We start from the raw sequence: 16,861 nt of genomic DNA on the forward strand, positions 1-16,861 counted from the left end.
AGTACATCCAGCCCGGCCTGTCCGTCATATTCTCAGACGTTCACCTCTTGGCCCTATTGATTTTCGTTAAGTCTTCTTGCAGCGATTAATAAAGTGTTCACAAGTGAGGCTCTCGACGATCCAGCGCAGCAATTATGGCCGCTGGACAAAGAGATGGGAACAATTACTGACACCTTTTTTTTTTTTTTTTTTTTATTTTTTAAAGTGAACACTAATAAAGTCATTAGATGCTGCCCTTGTCTGAAGTTACAGGAAGACGCAGCATTGTGCGCGGGGGGAACAATCGCTGCTGGCAGAATATTGTGCGTGGGGGGAACAATCACTACTGGCAGAATATTGTGCGCGGGGGGGGGGGGGGGACAATCACTACTGGCAGAATATAGTGCACGGGGGGAACAATCGCTGCTGGCAGAATATTGTGCGCGGGGGGAACAATCGCTGCTGGCAGAATATTGTGCGCGGGGGGGAACAATCGCTGCTGGCAGAATATTGTGCGCGGGGGGAACAATCGCTGCTGGCAGAATATTGTGCGCGGGGGGGAACAATCGCTGCTGGCAGAATATTGTGCGTGGGGGGAACAATCGCTGCTGCCAGAATATTGTGCGTGGGGGGGAACAATCATTGCTGGCAGAATATTGTGCGCGGGGGGAACAATCGCTGCTGGCAGAATATTGTGCGCGGGGGGGAACAATCACTGCTGGCAGAATATTGTGCGCGGGGGGAACAATCACTGCTGGCAGAATATTGTGCGCGGGGAGAACAATCACTGCTGGCAGAATATTGTGCGCGGGGGGAACAATCGCTGCTGGCAGAATATTGTGCGCGGAGGGAACAATCACTGCTGGCAGAATATTGTGCGCGGGGGGAACAATCATTGCTGGCAGAATATTGTGCGCGGGGGGAACAATCGCTGCTGGCAGAATATTGTGAGCGGAGGGGAACAATCGCTGCTGGCAGAATATTGTGCGCGGGGGGAACAATCGCTGCTGGCAGAATATTGTGCGCGGGGGGGAACAATCGCTGCTGGCAGACTATTGTGCGCGGGGGGAACAATCGCTGCTGGCAGAATATGGTGCGCGGGGGGGGAACAATCGCTGCTGGCAGAATATTGTGCGCGGGGGGGAACAATCGCTGCTGGCAGAATATTGTGCGCGTGGGGGGAACAATCGCTGCTGGCAGAATATTGTGCGCGGGGGGAACAATCGCTGCTGGCAGAATATGGTGCGCGGGGGGGGGAACAATCGCTGCTGGCAGAATATTGTGCGCGGGGGGGAACAATCGCTGCTGGCAGAATATTGTGCGCGTGGGGGGAACAATCGCTGCTGGCAGAATATTGTGCGCGGGGGGGAACAATCGCTGCTGGCAGAATATTGTGCGCGGGGGGGAACAATCGCTGCTGCCAGAATATTGTGCGCGGGGGGGGGAACAATCGCTGCTGGCAGAATATTGTGCGCGGGGGGGGAACAATCGCTGCTGGCAGAATATTGTGCGCGGGGGGGAACAATCGCTGCTGCCAGAATATTGTGTGCGGGGGGGGGAACAATCGCTGCTGGCAGAATATTGTGCGCGGGGGAACAATCACTGCTGGCAGAATATTGTGCGCGGGGGGGAACAATCGCTGCTGGCAGAATATTGTGCGCGGGGGGGGGGGACAATCGCTGCTGGCAGAATATTGTGCGCGGGGGGGGGGACAATCGCTGCTGGCAGAATATTGTGCGCGGGGGGGGAACAATCACTGCTGGCAGAATATTGTGCGCGGGGGGGGGGGGGGGGGACAATCGCTGCTGGCAGAATATTGTGCGCGGGGGGGGGACAATCGCTGCTGGCAGAATATTGTGAGCGGAGAGGAACAATCGCTGCTGGCAGAATATTGTGCGCGGGGGGAACAATCGCTGCTGGCAGAATATTGTGCGCGGGGTGGGGGAACAATCACTGCTGGCAGAATGCAGACCTTCAGTGACACCGGGCTGCAAATTGCTCTTGACGTTCGGTTAAGGCTGATACTATAATCAAACGCGGAGGAGAAAGGGAGACTATGACTGCGAGAAGCCATGCAAAAAAAGACCACTGCCGGCTTCTGCAGAGATGGCGCACATCTGCTGCTCCGGCAAAAGAGAAAACCAATAACATTTTTATACACAGGAGAGAAGTGATAATACACTTAATTATCAAAAATATATGAAATAGGAAAAAAATGCTGATACAAAAAGGATTTCATATCAGACTAACCATATGCATCTGCCTCCTTTATTTGCCCCAACTTTAAAAACAAAAAGCAGTATAGGCTACTATGCGGACATGAACATAGTATAGGTATCATAATTCCTGAATCGACCGCAGGCTCCCCAAAGAGGCTCATAGCCATATTTGAGGCTATAGGTTAGAGGCAGGAACCCTGCAAATGGTGCAGGCATTATTTTCTGGCTCAGACCTGTGGGTAACCATTTGCTTTCTGCAATCAATGAATTACAACACTGCTGCAAATGTTTACAATCTTTTCTTCAAGCAAGTATCCAGTTTGTCTCTATCAGTATTACCTGTGATTAACCATTTGATTGCCCGAGTCTCTGCTGTCACCATCTTTCTCCTGATAGCATATGACTCTGCCATTAGCCGTTTGTTTGCTGCAAGCCCTGTACTGACTATACGTTATCAGTCCCTGTGTGTATCCACATTCCTGCCTCTGGGTCTTCTGGTGTTTCCTGATACATTTATTTGCCTGCCATACTGCTGATCTTTATTCTTCCAGACAAAGCAACCTGCTTATGTATGGGTTGTGTGCATCCCTACTCCATGGCAGTGACTGAGCTGCAACACCAGACACAACATGTTCAGACACTTGTTAGTTTTTGGAAGAAAGCAGCCATAATTTTTTTTTTTTAATCCCTGATCAATCACATTAGTGGGGTTGGCCCCACTAGAACGTGTACCCTATCACCAGTGATTGGCTATCTCAGCAGGTCCAATAGACAAAAAAAAAATAGAGTAGGGGTATGCATACATGATCATAACATGATCGTTACTCCAATCCGGGGGTTCCAGGACACCCCCGTTTCTCAGGATAAGAATGAATCCAGATCCCCAGTGGTCAGGTACTTGCATAGGATGTTTTTAAGAATTTCTCTCGATACACAGAGGTCACGAAGTAAAGAATATAGAGAAATATTTTTAACGACGTTTAGTCGCCATCGTTTCGCCAAAATTAGTATTTTATTCATATGCAAATTAGATTCGCAAGTGCACCAGTGGGCGTATCAGTGCACTTGCAGTTTCCAACCCCGCTACAAATCTTCCCGCTCGGTGGCAGCCTACATATCTTGACTAAAAGGTAGATAGCAGAGGTAACCTCATGCAGAAAAATCCCTTTCCTCCACTATTAAGGACTGAAGGTAGATAGCAGAGGTAACCTCATGCAGAAAAATCCCTTTCCTCCACTATTAAGGACTGAAGGTAGATAGCAGAGGTAACCTCATGCAGAAAAATCCCTTGCCTCCACTATTAAGGACTGAAGGTAGATAGCAGAGGTAACCTCATGCAGAAAAATCCCTTGTTTCCACTACTAAGGACTGAACGTAGATAGTAGAGGTAACCTCATGCAGAAAAATCCCTTGCCTCCACTATTAAGGACTGAAGGTAGATAGCAGAGGTAATCTCATGCAGAAAAATCCCTTGCCTCCACGATTAAGGACTGAAGGTAGATAGCAGAGTTAACCTCATGCAGAAAAATCCCTTGCCTCCACTATTAAGGACTGAAGGTAGATAGCAGAGGTAACCTCATGCAGAAAAATCCCTTGCCTCCACTATTAAGGACTGAAGGTAGATAGCAGAGGTAACCTCATGCAGAAAAATCCCTTGCCTCTACTATTAAGGACTGAAGGTAGATAGCAGAAGTAACCTCATGCAGAAAAATCCCTTGCCTCCACTATTAAGGACTGAAGGTAGATAGCAGAGGTAACCTCATGCAGAAAATTCCCTTGTTTCCACTACTAAGGACTGAACGTAGATAGTAGAGGTAACCTCATGCAGACAAATCCCTTGCCTCTACTATTAAGGACTGAAGGTAGATAGCAGAGGTAACCTCATGCAGAAAAATCCCTTGCCTCCACTATTAAGGACTGAAGGTAGATAGCAGAGGTAATCTCATGCAGAAAAATCCCTTGCCTCCACGATTAAGGACTGAAGGTAGATAGCAGAGGTAACCTCATGCAGAAAAATCCCTTGCCTCCACTATTAAGGACTGAAGGTAGATAGCAGAGGTAACCTCATGCAGAAAAATCCCTTGCCTCCACTATTAAGGACTGAAGGTAGATAGCAGAGGTAACCTCATGCAGAAAAATCCCTTGCCTCCACGATTAAGGACTGAAGGTAGATAGCAGAGGTAACCTCATGCAGAAAAATCCCTTGCCTCCACTATTAAGGACTGAAGGTAGATAGCAGAGGTAACCTCATGCAGAAAAATCCCTTGCCTCCACTATTAAGGACTGAAGGTAGATAGCAGAGGTAACCTCATGCAGAAAAATCCCTTGCCTCCACTATTAAGGACTGAAGGTAGATAGCAGAGGTAACCTCATGCAGAAAAATCCCTTGCCTCCACTATTAAGGACTGAAGGTAGATAGAACAGGTAACTTCATGCAGAAAAGCCTCTTTCTCCACTATTATTCAAGAAAAGAAGCAAGGCACAAGCAGGAGGACTGCAAGTGCACCAATGCACCCACAGATGCACTAGTGAGTCTAACTTGCATATGAATAGTAGACGCATTTCGGTTCGACGAAAGACGAGATGAAATTATTTACCCTACACTACTCCTGGTTTCCTGGTAAAAATAGTACCAACAGGTTCTCTTTATTTTGTGGATAAGTGATAAGTTGTTTGGGTGAGTCACGTCGATAGGATGTCATTGTGGACAAACTAGTTTCGGTTTTCTACCATGCCTATGCCATCTACTTTCACGAATGATGCCATATATCGAGAGCCGCCCATTGTATCGGTTTCATTTGTTGATAGCGAGTGCCGTATATGTGTTGTGGAATATTATATCACATGGGGAAAATCCAGGTTATAAAATCAATCGTTAAAGGGGTTCTACCAAGTTTGTAAGTTATCCCCTGTCCATGAAGAGCTCGGGTGTGAATGGAGCGGTGGTCAATCTTGTACACCTCCGCTCCATTCAATCTTAATGGGACCGCAGGAGATAGCGAAGACATGGTATATAGCAATTGTCTGGTCTTCCGGACTGCCATAAAAATGAATGGAGCGGATGTGTGCAAGATCGACCACTGATCCATTCACACCTGGGCTTAAAGGATAGGATATAACTTACAAACTTGGAACAACCCCGTTAAAGAAGTAAACCAAATTTGCGCAAGTGTTTATGTGGCCTTCTCCTATAACACAAGGGCAATGTCTGGCTCCACATACGGCCCCGTCGTACCTGCGTCCCCCCCCCCCCGGGGAATATTCAGTACTGTGGAGCGAGACATCATTGGTGAACAGCTGTGACGGGTACGGGGGGGGATCCGCGTACGCAGCGGTCGGTAAATGCCTATTACCAGTGTATCCATCTTCTGCTACTTAATAAAGTCCTTTGGCAAAACATTACAAAGCAATTACATGGCCACCGATTGGGCGCTCATAGAAACCGCAGCAATACAAGCCCTGTTCCCTTATTAAAGCGACACTACAATTTTGGTTATTGTAAAATAAAAGGGGCGGCAGAATCAAACAGGGCGAGCGACAAAGCAACAGCAGGTATCCCCTCTGAATTGAGCCGCTACAGATGGTTATGGGACGGCCCTTCATTCTGCAGGGTGTTGTAGATAAAAGGCCTGGAGGGGGTTTTGTCCGCTTAGTAAAAAATGCTCCAAGTCTTATGTAATAATTTATTTAAGTTTACTTTGGTTAAAAAGGGCCCCGTGCTTCATTCTAGAAATGTTTCCCCTCCATCTTATAATCTCTATTGAGAGCAAAGAGGCAGCAAAACATTGCTCAGCTTTCTTCTCCTGCTCTATCAAAGGCGACGCTGCTCCGAGCATAGAAATAGGCTGCTAGACACGCCAAAGTGGCACGTGATTAGTAAACCGGGATTCTGAAGGCATTCTACAGCTATATAAAATAATGTTACTGCAAGAAACAATTCTTCAAATTTAAAGGGGCATTCCACTATCACATTCTTTGTTTTTGGAATCATTTGGTCGCTGTTTTCAGGATCTCTGCTTTCATTGTTTGCGATCTGGTGATGTGGTGGTCACGAAGGCGTCTATCTCTCATAGAGAACAGGTGTGCATCATTTTTCAAAACACCGGTTGGATGATGATGGTTTTTTTTAGCCGACGATCAGCACTGGTTGCGTGGAACCAATACTACATGCAGGCAGTGCAGATTTTTGGCGGATATAATATGACGAGTGTACGGCGCCATCGCCGATTGTTAGAACAGTGATCATTCATTCAAACTTTTCTACACAATGAACTTTCCGTGAATCCAGAAATTGTGTCACGGTTGCATCTTCTTGTAAACGGGAAGGATGAAGAATCTGTAAAGGAAAATATTTTTTCAAAAGGGTAAGGTCAGAGGAACGTCAGGGTATCGCTGAGCACCTCAGGAAGGATAGTCCGCAGGGCGTCTTCCCTTCTGCCATTCCCGTATACTTACTATATACTTAATCTTCAAGGAGCATTTGACTCATACAAATTTGTGGCATATCCACACGGTATAATATAAATGTTTGATAGCAGCAGGTGCTACATCAGGAAACCGCTCCGATCTCCAGAAGGAGGTCGTCCAACTGCTGGCTGCCAAATCTATGCAGTAAATGGAGACATGGCAGCACGTCTCTTCTATAGGAGCCACAGAAAGAGCCGAGCTCAACTAACACCTACACAAATGATTGGAGAGGGTGGTGCGTCCACCTTGAGGAGGATCAGGGGCTGCGGGTACCAAGTCCTGGAAATAGATTCAGGTGTGACAGCTAGGACCCAAGTTCACAAAGTGCTGGAGATAAATCCAGGTCCCACAGCTAGGACTTAAACCCACCAAGACCTGGAGATAGATCCAGGTGCTACACAGCTAGGACCCAAACCCACCAAGACCTGGAGATAGATCCAGGTCCTACAGCTAGGACCCAAACCCACCAGAACCTGGAGACAGATCCAGGTCCTACAGCTAGGACCCAAACCCACCAAGACCTGGAGACAGATCCAGGTCCTACAGCTAGGACCCAAACCCACCAAGACCTGGAGATAGATCCAGGTCCCAGAGCTAGGATCCAAACCCACCAAGACCTGGAGATAGATCCAGGTCCCACAGCTAGAACTCAAACCCACTACATATTGATCACAGTATAGGCCATAAATGTCATAGTGAACACCCCTTTAAAAGTCCTGTTAGTGTCCGATGTGATCGTGTGAAAGAAAGGCAGCCTCTCGTTAGGGCTTGTTCAGATGAGCGTATAATACATCCTTGTGCAAAACTGATTGCAGACATCCAGCAAGTGGACCATTGCAGTTCTTCGTGATGGAAAAAGGACTATGTTACATACTCGGCATTAGAATGTAAGAGGCGGGATACCAATTACCTGTAAATACTAAAAGTTTACTAGAATTTTTTTTCACCACACATTTGTGCCAAGGTTCTCTTCCGACTCACCTCGCTCGGTTGGCCTCTCTGGTCATATCCCAAGCCCAAGTGATGAAGTTCTGACTCAAGTAAGAAACTATGGTCTCTGCACAAAGCATCTGGGAGCAGAAGACATTGGTGAGGACACTCTCGTCATGGTGGAGGTAGATAGCAAGGAGTTTTCTCTGCAAAACATAAGAAAAAGGAGCAGGAACATTAAACACTTGAAAGGAAATGCGTCACATAAGGTGCTGGGAAAAATAACGAATACCAAGCTATAAAAACACAACTAGACGATAAGTTTCTAAATGTTATAAGGTCTAGAAATGAGAAATTGCACCATTTATCATATGCAAAAAGGGAATATCTAAGTATCTGGGTTAAATTTAAGGGAAAAGAAAGTCTAGGAAACATCAAGCACAAGTCCGTCTCATCCGTTCTGCATTTCAAAGCGCAACTTCCATGCAATATCCTAAGTTACTGTGCTAGAATCTGCCTATTCTTAGAAGTGCGGGCTAAGGAGCTGTTTACACAATGATTAGGCCCTTAGAATAAGCCGCTATCTCCTGCAGCGAGAGCCCGACAATTATTCATCTGGACCAATTCACAAAGCCGGGGAATATTAAGCACCCATACTGAGAGGACAGGCGAATGCACGCTGCTGAAGAGGATAGAAGCTCCTTGAAAAAAATCCTCGCTCAGCCTTCATTATTTTCTGCTGCGAGGAAATCTCAGAAAAGTGTTTAGTTAAAGAGAAAAACCCACATTGACCTTGCTCTAAACCCTTTAATCTGTCTTTTGTCATGGAGCCGCTTTGTGGATGGAAGCCGGTATTTCCATCACCCCCTCCCCGTGCTGTTTAAGAGCAAAAAAAAAAGGAAAAAATAATTACAAAATATAAGTGTGAAAGAAACCGACAGGTCCCAAGCATCAGGCGGGGATAAGCTGCACATACAGACCATACATGCAGATATGAGCTGTTTATATTGCTGGGGTATAACTTCTGTGGATTATAATCTCTCATCCGTCTGCTTCAAATATCGCTGACTCTCTAATGGATTTTCAATACCCCCCACCATTAGGACACACAGGCCAACCAGTTTGATATGTTTCTTTAACTCATAAGTCAGGGGCTACGCAGCGCCTTTGGCCATGACCAAGGTTCGCTTTGTGCCGCTGCTACATCGTGGCTCATTGTGACCCCGAGGGGACTGCAACAAGCGAGTCACAAAAAAAAGCGGAGATTGGACTCCTTTCTGGCAGCAACCGGAGTGATCCTTGGTCATGAAAGAGGTGGCCAAAGACACATTGTAGCCCTAGCCTTAAAATGCATAAACTAAAGGCCCCCACATTAACCTATCAATGGTCAAATTCAACAGTCTAATGTACTGTATATGGGTGCCCTGACGGATGATGTTGGGGGAATTAACGTTCCAGCCATGTTCAAATTTGGATTTTGTTTCTCTAAGAGACCAATTTTTATCAAAGATGTCCAGCTGTCGCTCTCTCATAGAGAACACAGAAGTGCCCGGCACAGGGAGCGAGGCGGCAGAGGGAGCGAGGCGGCAGAGGGAGCGCCCGGCAGAGGGAGCGAGGTAGCGAGTCGGCAGAGGGAGCGAGTCGGCAGAGGGAGTGCGGTAGCGAGTCGGCAGAGGGAGTGAGGCGGCAGAGGGAGCGAGTCGCCAGAGGGAGCGAGTCGCCAGAGGGAGCGCTCCTGTGTGCGAGTGAGTTGGAAGACAGAGCTCCTGCCCAACAGCTATCCTATGTGTATAGGGGCTTAGAAAAAAACAGAAAAGTGAATAAAATTGGTAAATTCTAATATTTTATAAAATGTTTGCCATTTTGCAAAACCTGGATAAAACCCCGAAACCACACCAATGTTTCACCAAACTATGAGGCTGATAATTTAGGAATCCCTGTTTTTTTATGGATGATCTGCTGCACGTCAGAGTAAAACAGGCTTGTGTGAATTCAGTTCACATGTATTATCTGAAAAATCCCAAAATATATTCTCCTTAACTTATAACAGATAGGAAACAATATTCTACAATTTTCTCAATTTTTTTTTTTTTAATATACTGGCAACATGTTCCGCAACGATTTACATACATCAGCAACACTGTCCCCATTGGGGTTAACAATTTAAAGTCCCTATCTGTATGTCTTTGGAGTGTGGGAGGAAACCCGAGAAATTGGAGGAAACCCACGCAAACAAGGAGAGATCATACAAACTCCTTGCAGATGTTTTCCTTGGTGGGATTTGAACCCAGGACCCCAGCGCTGCAAAGCAATAGTGCTAACCACTGAGCCACCGTGCCGCCCCTACTATACTACAGGACAAGTACAGGCCCCTGTATTGTGTACGGGATCGGAAGCAGAGTCATGACGGTGATGATATAAACTGCTAAAGGGGTACTCCAATGGAGACAGGATATGCCATAAACGTATAGCAGATGCAGGTCCCACAACTGTCTGGAGAACAGGTTCCCCTGTCATGGTGAGGTTTTCAGAGGAGAGGTGGTCTGCATTCCTACACAGATGTATGGGAATCTCTACCGACTCTCCATCATGGCCTTGTTCTTCAGATAAATCCAGACTCCATTTGTGGGACTCACATGTACAATACATTTATATACAAGCTGGAAATATCCCTTTCATCTCTGTTCACATTGACCTTGAGCCTTATGTTACCCAGGAAAGCCCCAGAGTAGGTCTGAATTGTATCCTTACGGCTGCATTCACCTTATAGAAGGCCAAAAGTGAATCCTTTTGGTCTCCAATAGGAAGGTACTGTATATCTCAGTGTAGCTACTTCTTTCTCAACCGGGTAAGAAGAATAAGCAGTGGTCAGACACCTCTGGCAGCAGCGTATCTCCCTTGAGAACAGGATTGGGCATGTGGAAGTTCAACATGCACCACCTACCTGGAGAGTTGGTATCACCAACATTTATTAAAATGCTTGAGGCCCCGTCAAGTCGTTTTCTGTAGTTGGCCCCCTTAAATACAATAATACCACTATAATCACTCGTGGTCCGACCACCACCAATCCCAATGTCATTAGTGTGAAAGGACTTGAATCGAGCACCTGTGACAATTGTTCTATTGACTTATCAAACTGATGCGGCTAGCTCCATCAGTCCATAGAAGTGAATCGAACAGGAGTCACAGCGCTTAAATCGCGCAAGAAAATATGGGATCCCTACACTTTCCATGTGGATAACTAATTGATATATTTAGTGGGACAACCTCTTAAAAGACAGACATCTTATTATATCCATAGGCCTTAATTTCTTACCCAAGTTAAAAAATTACTAGAATTATTGTTAAAAAAACCCCCAAAAAAACTAAGAATAAAAATTGTTTGGGTTGCTTGGATCCAAATCCATTATTGCACCCCCAAATATCTAATCCTCAGGGACCCCCCTCTATGTGTAATTTAACACTGGTCATAATGCGAATCTGCTGAGGCTTTCCACATTTTATAGTATTAGGTTTTGCCAACGGTGATCTAAAATTTCCGGTATTTCTAGGCACGATGATAAAAACATCCAAGAATCACTAGACGGTCTAGATATGATAGGATCTGGCCCATCGCAGTCTGGCAGATATTTGGGTCTTGCCTACTGTGATCTGAAGCACACTGCCAGCGAATAAAAAGACGTGGCTGGGAATAACTCAATGAGCGCAATGGAGGGCTACGGCTGCAAAGTGGCCCCCAGTGAGCTGGTCTTGAAGGGATTTCATTAAATTGGGGCAGAGTGTGATATCGTGAGAAACACGTTATCAAATGGAGTGTTTTACTTAGTGATTAAGCAGATACCAGTTCACGAAGTTCTCCAAATCCCCCCTAATCCAGGCACTCCAATAAACATTTAATGAGCAGAGCGGTTCAGAAAGGCTGGCGGGGGATTTAAACCTTCAATCTTGTTTTTATTGACTGTGGAAACTCAATTTCCAACTCCAATTCATCTGCTCGCCGACGATTCTCCGGATTTTTATATTAAACGTTAGAAGTGTGAAACTAGATGGATAGAAATAGACCTGAAGGCAAATAGAGAAGCCCACTGTGAGATAACTAGGGGCTGCGAGGAGTACAGTGACTGACGGCAGGCACTTCATTACCGGGGGCAATTCTGGCTGCTTTCCTAATTTATCTGAAATATCTGAACATTTCACTGCGAAAGAAACAATGAAAAATTTGTATTTCCAAAAAGCTCCACCAGGAAACAAATTACCCCCAGAACCGAACTTAAAGGGATGACAACCCCTGATTAATGGCTCTGGTGAGGTGACAAAAAATAAACTATACTGCCATCCTGCACTGCTGCTGCCTTCCGGCGGTGAGGTCGCGCTCAGCGCCTACATTCTGTCTGAGCCGGTTGCGTGTGAACACTGCAGACAATCAGTGGCCAATGACTGGCTGCAGCTCTTCTTACATGTTGATGCCTGCAGACTGGCGGGAGACACAACGCCGAGTATGGGGGAGCAGCGCCATCCTGGAGGAGAGTGTCCTTTTATTTTCCTACATTCCTGGATCTATTAGGCCCCTTTCACACGTCAGTGATTCTGGGACGTTTGTGCTTATTTTATACGTACCAGAATCACTGACATACGCAGAGCCATTATAATGAATGGGTCTGCTCACACGTCAGTGATTTGTCACTGCACGTGTCTCCGTGCGGCGTACCCGCGTGTGCGTGATTGCCGCACGGAGACATGTCCATTTTTTTCTGGCGTCACTGATGTTCCACGGACCACGCAGTGGTGTGGTCCGTGAAACACGTGTCAGAAAAAAACGTGCTTTTAAAATAATAAACATTTTAACTCACCCGGCGTGCAGCGATGTCCTCTGCAGCCCGTTCTCCCTCCTCCTTCTGTGCCGGCTGATAAATGTCGCGCATATTCATTATGCGCGACACAGCCGACCCGGAAGCAGCTGCTGCGGGGGTCACCGCCGGCCGGATGCTGCGTCGCGGGAGGATTCAGCACCATGGAGAGCGGGAGCGGGCGCAGGTGAGTGAATCTCTAAGTGCAATCACGGGCCACGGAGAACGGAGCCCGGATTGCACTTAGACAACCCACGTGTGCCGTGATTTTCGGCACACGCAGGGACACGTGCGTGTTTTACATGCCAGTGAAAAACGTCTGTGTTTTTCACTGACGTGTGAAACGGGCCTTACACAGGTCTGCAAGGGTAAAATTGAGTGAAACGTGAAAGGTGATTTTTATATAACTCAGTAAAATAAATCGTAAAAATTCCATCACGTACAGTTTTTCACAAACACCGACTCCACAGGCTTTTTCTTGCGCCATACTTTGCCCCCTTTGCGTAACCGTTGGCGGATGATGTTGGTGTCATACCATTGGTTAGAAATGTATGTACGCGGTGCTGCGATTGGCTGCTGTGGACAGAGAAGATTTTCTTAACCCAGCTTCCAATGAGTTTGGTGGTGTCCATAGCATCCAATCAGAGCACAGCTTTCATTTTACTTCAGCAGTATAAGAAATTATAGCTGCTCTATGATTGGTTATTATGGGCAATAAATACATTTTTTCTTTAGGTACAGTTCATAAGTGTACTGATGTTCATAGCAACCAATCAGAACACAGCTTTCACTTTACCTCAGCAGTATAAGAACTAAAAGCTGCACTATCATTGGTTGCTATAGGGAGCAAAGGCAGAGCTTCTTTAGACAGAGTTCATAAGAGTGTGGTGATAGCCACAGCAACCAATAAGACCACAGCTTTCATTTTACCTCAGCAGTAGAAGACCTGAAAGCTGCACTGTGATTGGTTGCTATAGGAAGCAAAGGCCGATTTTCTTTTAGACTGTTCATAAGAGTGTGATGGTGCCCATAGCAACCAATCAGAGCACAGCTTTCATTTTACCTCAGCAGTGTAAAGAACTGAAAGTTGCACCACAATTAGTTTCTATAGGGAGCAAAAGGCAGATTTTCTTTTAGACAGAGTCCATAAGAGTGTGGTGCTGTGCTACCATGATTCCTATCAGTATTTAGTGGTGGATTAAGCTTCCTTTCCTAAAAACTTGATCAAAATGGCTATAAGGCAGTGTCATAATTAACCCGACAACTTTTGTTATATTTGCGGTTCTTTTTTACTGAAGAACAATAAAGGAACCTTATGGACTTTGTTAGAAAAGTGTATTACGCGCACTTTGGTGTAAAGCTAGGTGATCAGGACAAGTCATGGCTCCACATGTTCAGTTTGTGTAGACGACCTACAACGGTGGTCACCAGGGAAGAAAGAGCTTTCGTTGTAGGGTATATGATCTGGAGGGAACCACAAAATCATGGTGATGACTTCTACTATTGTGCGTGCAATGTTTAATGATTCAACTTAAAAATAAGAAGGAGTTATATACCCGGACCTCCGGTCAGCCATTCACCCTGTACCTCACGATACAGGAATACCGGTCCCTTCACCTCCAGAGAAACTAGAAGATTCATCTGATTCAGTACACGAAGAGCCGGATTCTGGCAAAGACGTTCACTTTAGCGCCAACGAGCCACAGCATTTTTCACAGCTCTAATTAAATGATTTAGTCCGGGACTTGGACCTTCCTAAATATCCTGAAGAACCTTTAGGCTTAAGACTAAAGCAAAAAGAACCTAATAGGTCTTGGTACCTGATTTTCATGGTACAGAAACAGAGAAAAGGAATTCCTTCCATACTTGTCTCAAAATGGTGCCCTCGTAAATTGCAGTGATGTTCCTGGGCTGATGACAAAACGTAACATTGAGTACAATGTGAGCGAGTGGAGATTCTTTATTAATTCATCCCAAAAAATGTGAAAGCTCCTACTGCACAATGGCAGCGAGTATGCTTCAGTGCCTGGAGGGCATTCTCTGCACTTTAACCCCTTCACCCCCGGCCACTAAAACACCCTAATGACCGGGCCATTTTTTGCAATTCTGACCAGTGTCACTTTGACAGGTTATAACTCTGGAACGCTTCAACGGATCCTGGCGATTCTGAGATTGTTTTTTCGTGACATATTGTACTTCATGTCAGTGGTAAATTTAGGCAGATATTTTTTGCGTTTATTTGTGAAAATTTAGGAAATTTGGCGAAAATTTTGAAAATTTCGCAATTTTCAAACTTTGAAAATTTATGCCCATAAATCTGAGAAATATGTCACACAAAATAGTTACTAAATAACATTTCCCACTTGTCTACTTTACATCAGCGCAATTTTCGAAACAAATTTTTTTTTCGTTAGGAAGTTAGAAGGGGTCAAAGTTCATCAGCAATTTCTCATTTTTCCAACAAAATTTAGAAAATAATTTTTTTTAGGGACCACATCACATTTGAGGTGACTTTGAGAGACCGAAGTGACAGAAAATACCCAAAAGTGACCCCATTCTAAAAACTGCACCCCTCACTCTGCTCAAAACCACATCCAAAAAGTTTATTAACCCTTTAGGTGCTTCACAGGAACCAAAGCAATGTGGAAGGAAAAAATGAAAATTTTACTTTTTAACACAAAAATGTTACTTTAGCCATAAAATTTTCATTTTCACAAGGGAGAAAAGAGAAAGTGCACCCTACAATTTATTGTGCATTTTCTCCTGAGTACGCCGATACCCCATATGTGGTAAAAATCAATTGTTTGGGTGCACAGCGGAGCTCGGAAGGGAAGGAGCGCCATTTGAATTTTTGAACGCAAAATTAGCTGCACTCATTAGCGGACGCCATGTCGGGTTTGAAGACCCCCTGAGGTGCCTAAACAATGGAGCTCCCCCACAAGTGACCCCATTTTGGAAACTAGAGCCCTCAAATATTTTTTCTAGATGTTTGATGAGCACTTTGAACACCTGGGGGCTTCACAGAAGTTTATAACGTTGAGCCGTGAAAAGAAAAAAAAATTTTTTTACCACAAAACTGTTGCTTCAACTAGGTAGCTTTTTTTTTCACAAGGGTATCGGGAAAAAATGCAACATAAAATGTATTGTCCATTTTCTCCTGAGTACGCAGATACCTCATATGTGGTGGAAATCAAATGTTTGGACACACGGCAGTGCTTGGAATGCAAGGAGCGCCATTTGAATTTTTGAACGCAAAATTAGCTGCACTAATTAGCGGACGCCATGTCGGGTTTGAAGACCCCCTGAGGTGCCTAAACAATGGAGCTCCCCCACAAGTGACCCCATTTTGGAAACTAGAGCCCTCAAATATTTTTTCTAGATGTTTGATGAGCACTTTGAACACCTGGGGGCTTCACAGAAGTTTATAACGTTGAGCCGTGAAAAGAAAAAAAAATTTTTTTTACCACAAAACTGTTGCTTCAACTAGGTAGCTTTTTTTTTCACAAGGGTATCGGGAAAAAATGCAACATAAAATGTATTGTCCATTTTCTCCTGAGTACGCAGATACCTCATATGTGGTGGAAATCAAATGTTTGGACACACGGCAGTGCTCGGAAGGCAAGGAGCGCCATTTAAATGCAAAATTAGCTGCACTCATTAGCGGACGCCATGTCAGGTTTGAAGACCCCCTGAGGTGCCTAAACAATGGAGCTCCCCCACAAGTGACCCCATTTTGGAAACTAGAGCCCTCAAATAATTTTTCTAGATGTTTGGTGAGCACTTTGAACACCTGGGGGCTTCACAGAAGTTTATAGCGTTGAGCCGTGAAAAGAAAAAATTTTTTTTTACCACAAAACGGTTGCTTCAACTAGGTAGCTTTTTTTTTCACAAGGCTATCAGGAAAAAATGCACCATAAAACGTATTGTGCATTTTCTCCTGAGTACGCAGATACCTCATATGTGGTGGAAAGTAATTGTTTGGGCGCATGGCGGGGCTCAGAAGAGAAGGAGCGCCATTTGACTTTTCAAACGCACAGACGCAGTGCACTGATCGGTCGCTGCAGGACGCACGGTCGGATGCGATAAAAAAAGCGTCGGGGATACATAAAAAAAAAAGTCACGCCAAAAATTGACCATGGATGCAGATATGTTATGTGCATCCCTGATCAGCGCTCGGCGGGACGCACAGACGGATGCCATACAAAAATTGTCGCGAATACGGAAAAAAGTCACGCCAAAAATTGAGCAGGGATGCCGATCCGTTATCTGCATCCCTGATCAGCGCTCGGCGGGACGCACGGACGGATGCGATACAAAAAGCGTCGGGAATACGGAAAAAAGTCACGCCAAAAATTGAGCAGGGATGCCGATCCGTTATCTGCATCCCTGATCAGCGCTCGGCGGGACGCACGGACGGAC

At 45.4% G+C, this 16,861-nt stretch overlaps 1 protein-coding gene across 1 annotated transcript in view; it reads right to left on the bottom strand.

The window, feature by feature from the left end:
• Nucleotides 1–16,861, bottom strand: part of FAF1 (Fas associated factor 1) — a 330,141-nt gene that overhangs the window by 121,843 nt on the left and 191,437 nt on the right. The window contains exon 13 of the mRNA XM_075320555.1: nucleotides 7,647–7,801. Within this exon, the coding sequence (XP_075176670.1) occupies nucleotides 7,647–7,801 (155 nt within the window). The remainder of the gene's footprint in view (nucleotides 1–7,646; nucleotides 7,802–16,861) is intronic.

This window comes from Anomaloglossus baeobatrachus, chromosome 8, assembly GCF_048569485.1.
Source record: "Anomaloglossus baeobatrachus isolate aAnoBae1 chromosome 8, aAnoBae1.hap1, whole genome shotgun sequence".
Classification (NCBI taxonomy): domain Eukaryota; kingdom Metazoa; phylum Chordata; class Amphibia; order Anura; family Aromobatidae; genus Anomaloglossus; species Anomaloglossus baeobatrachus.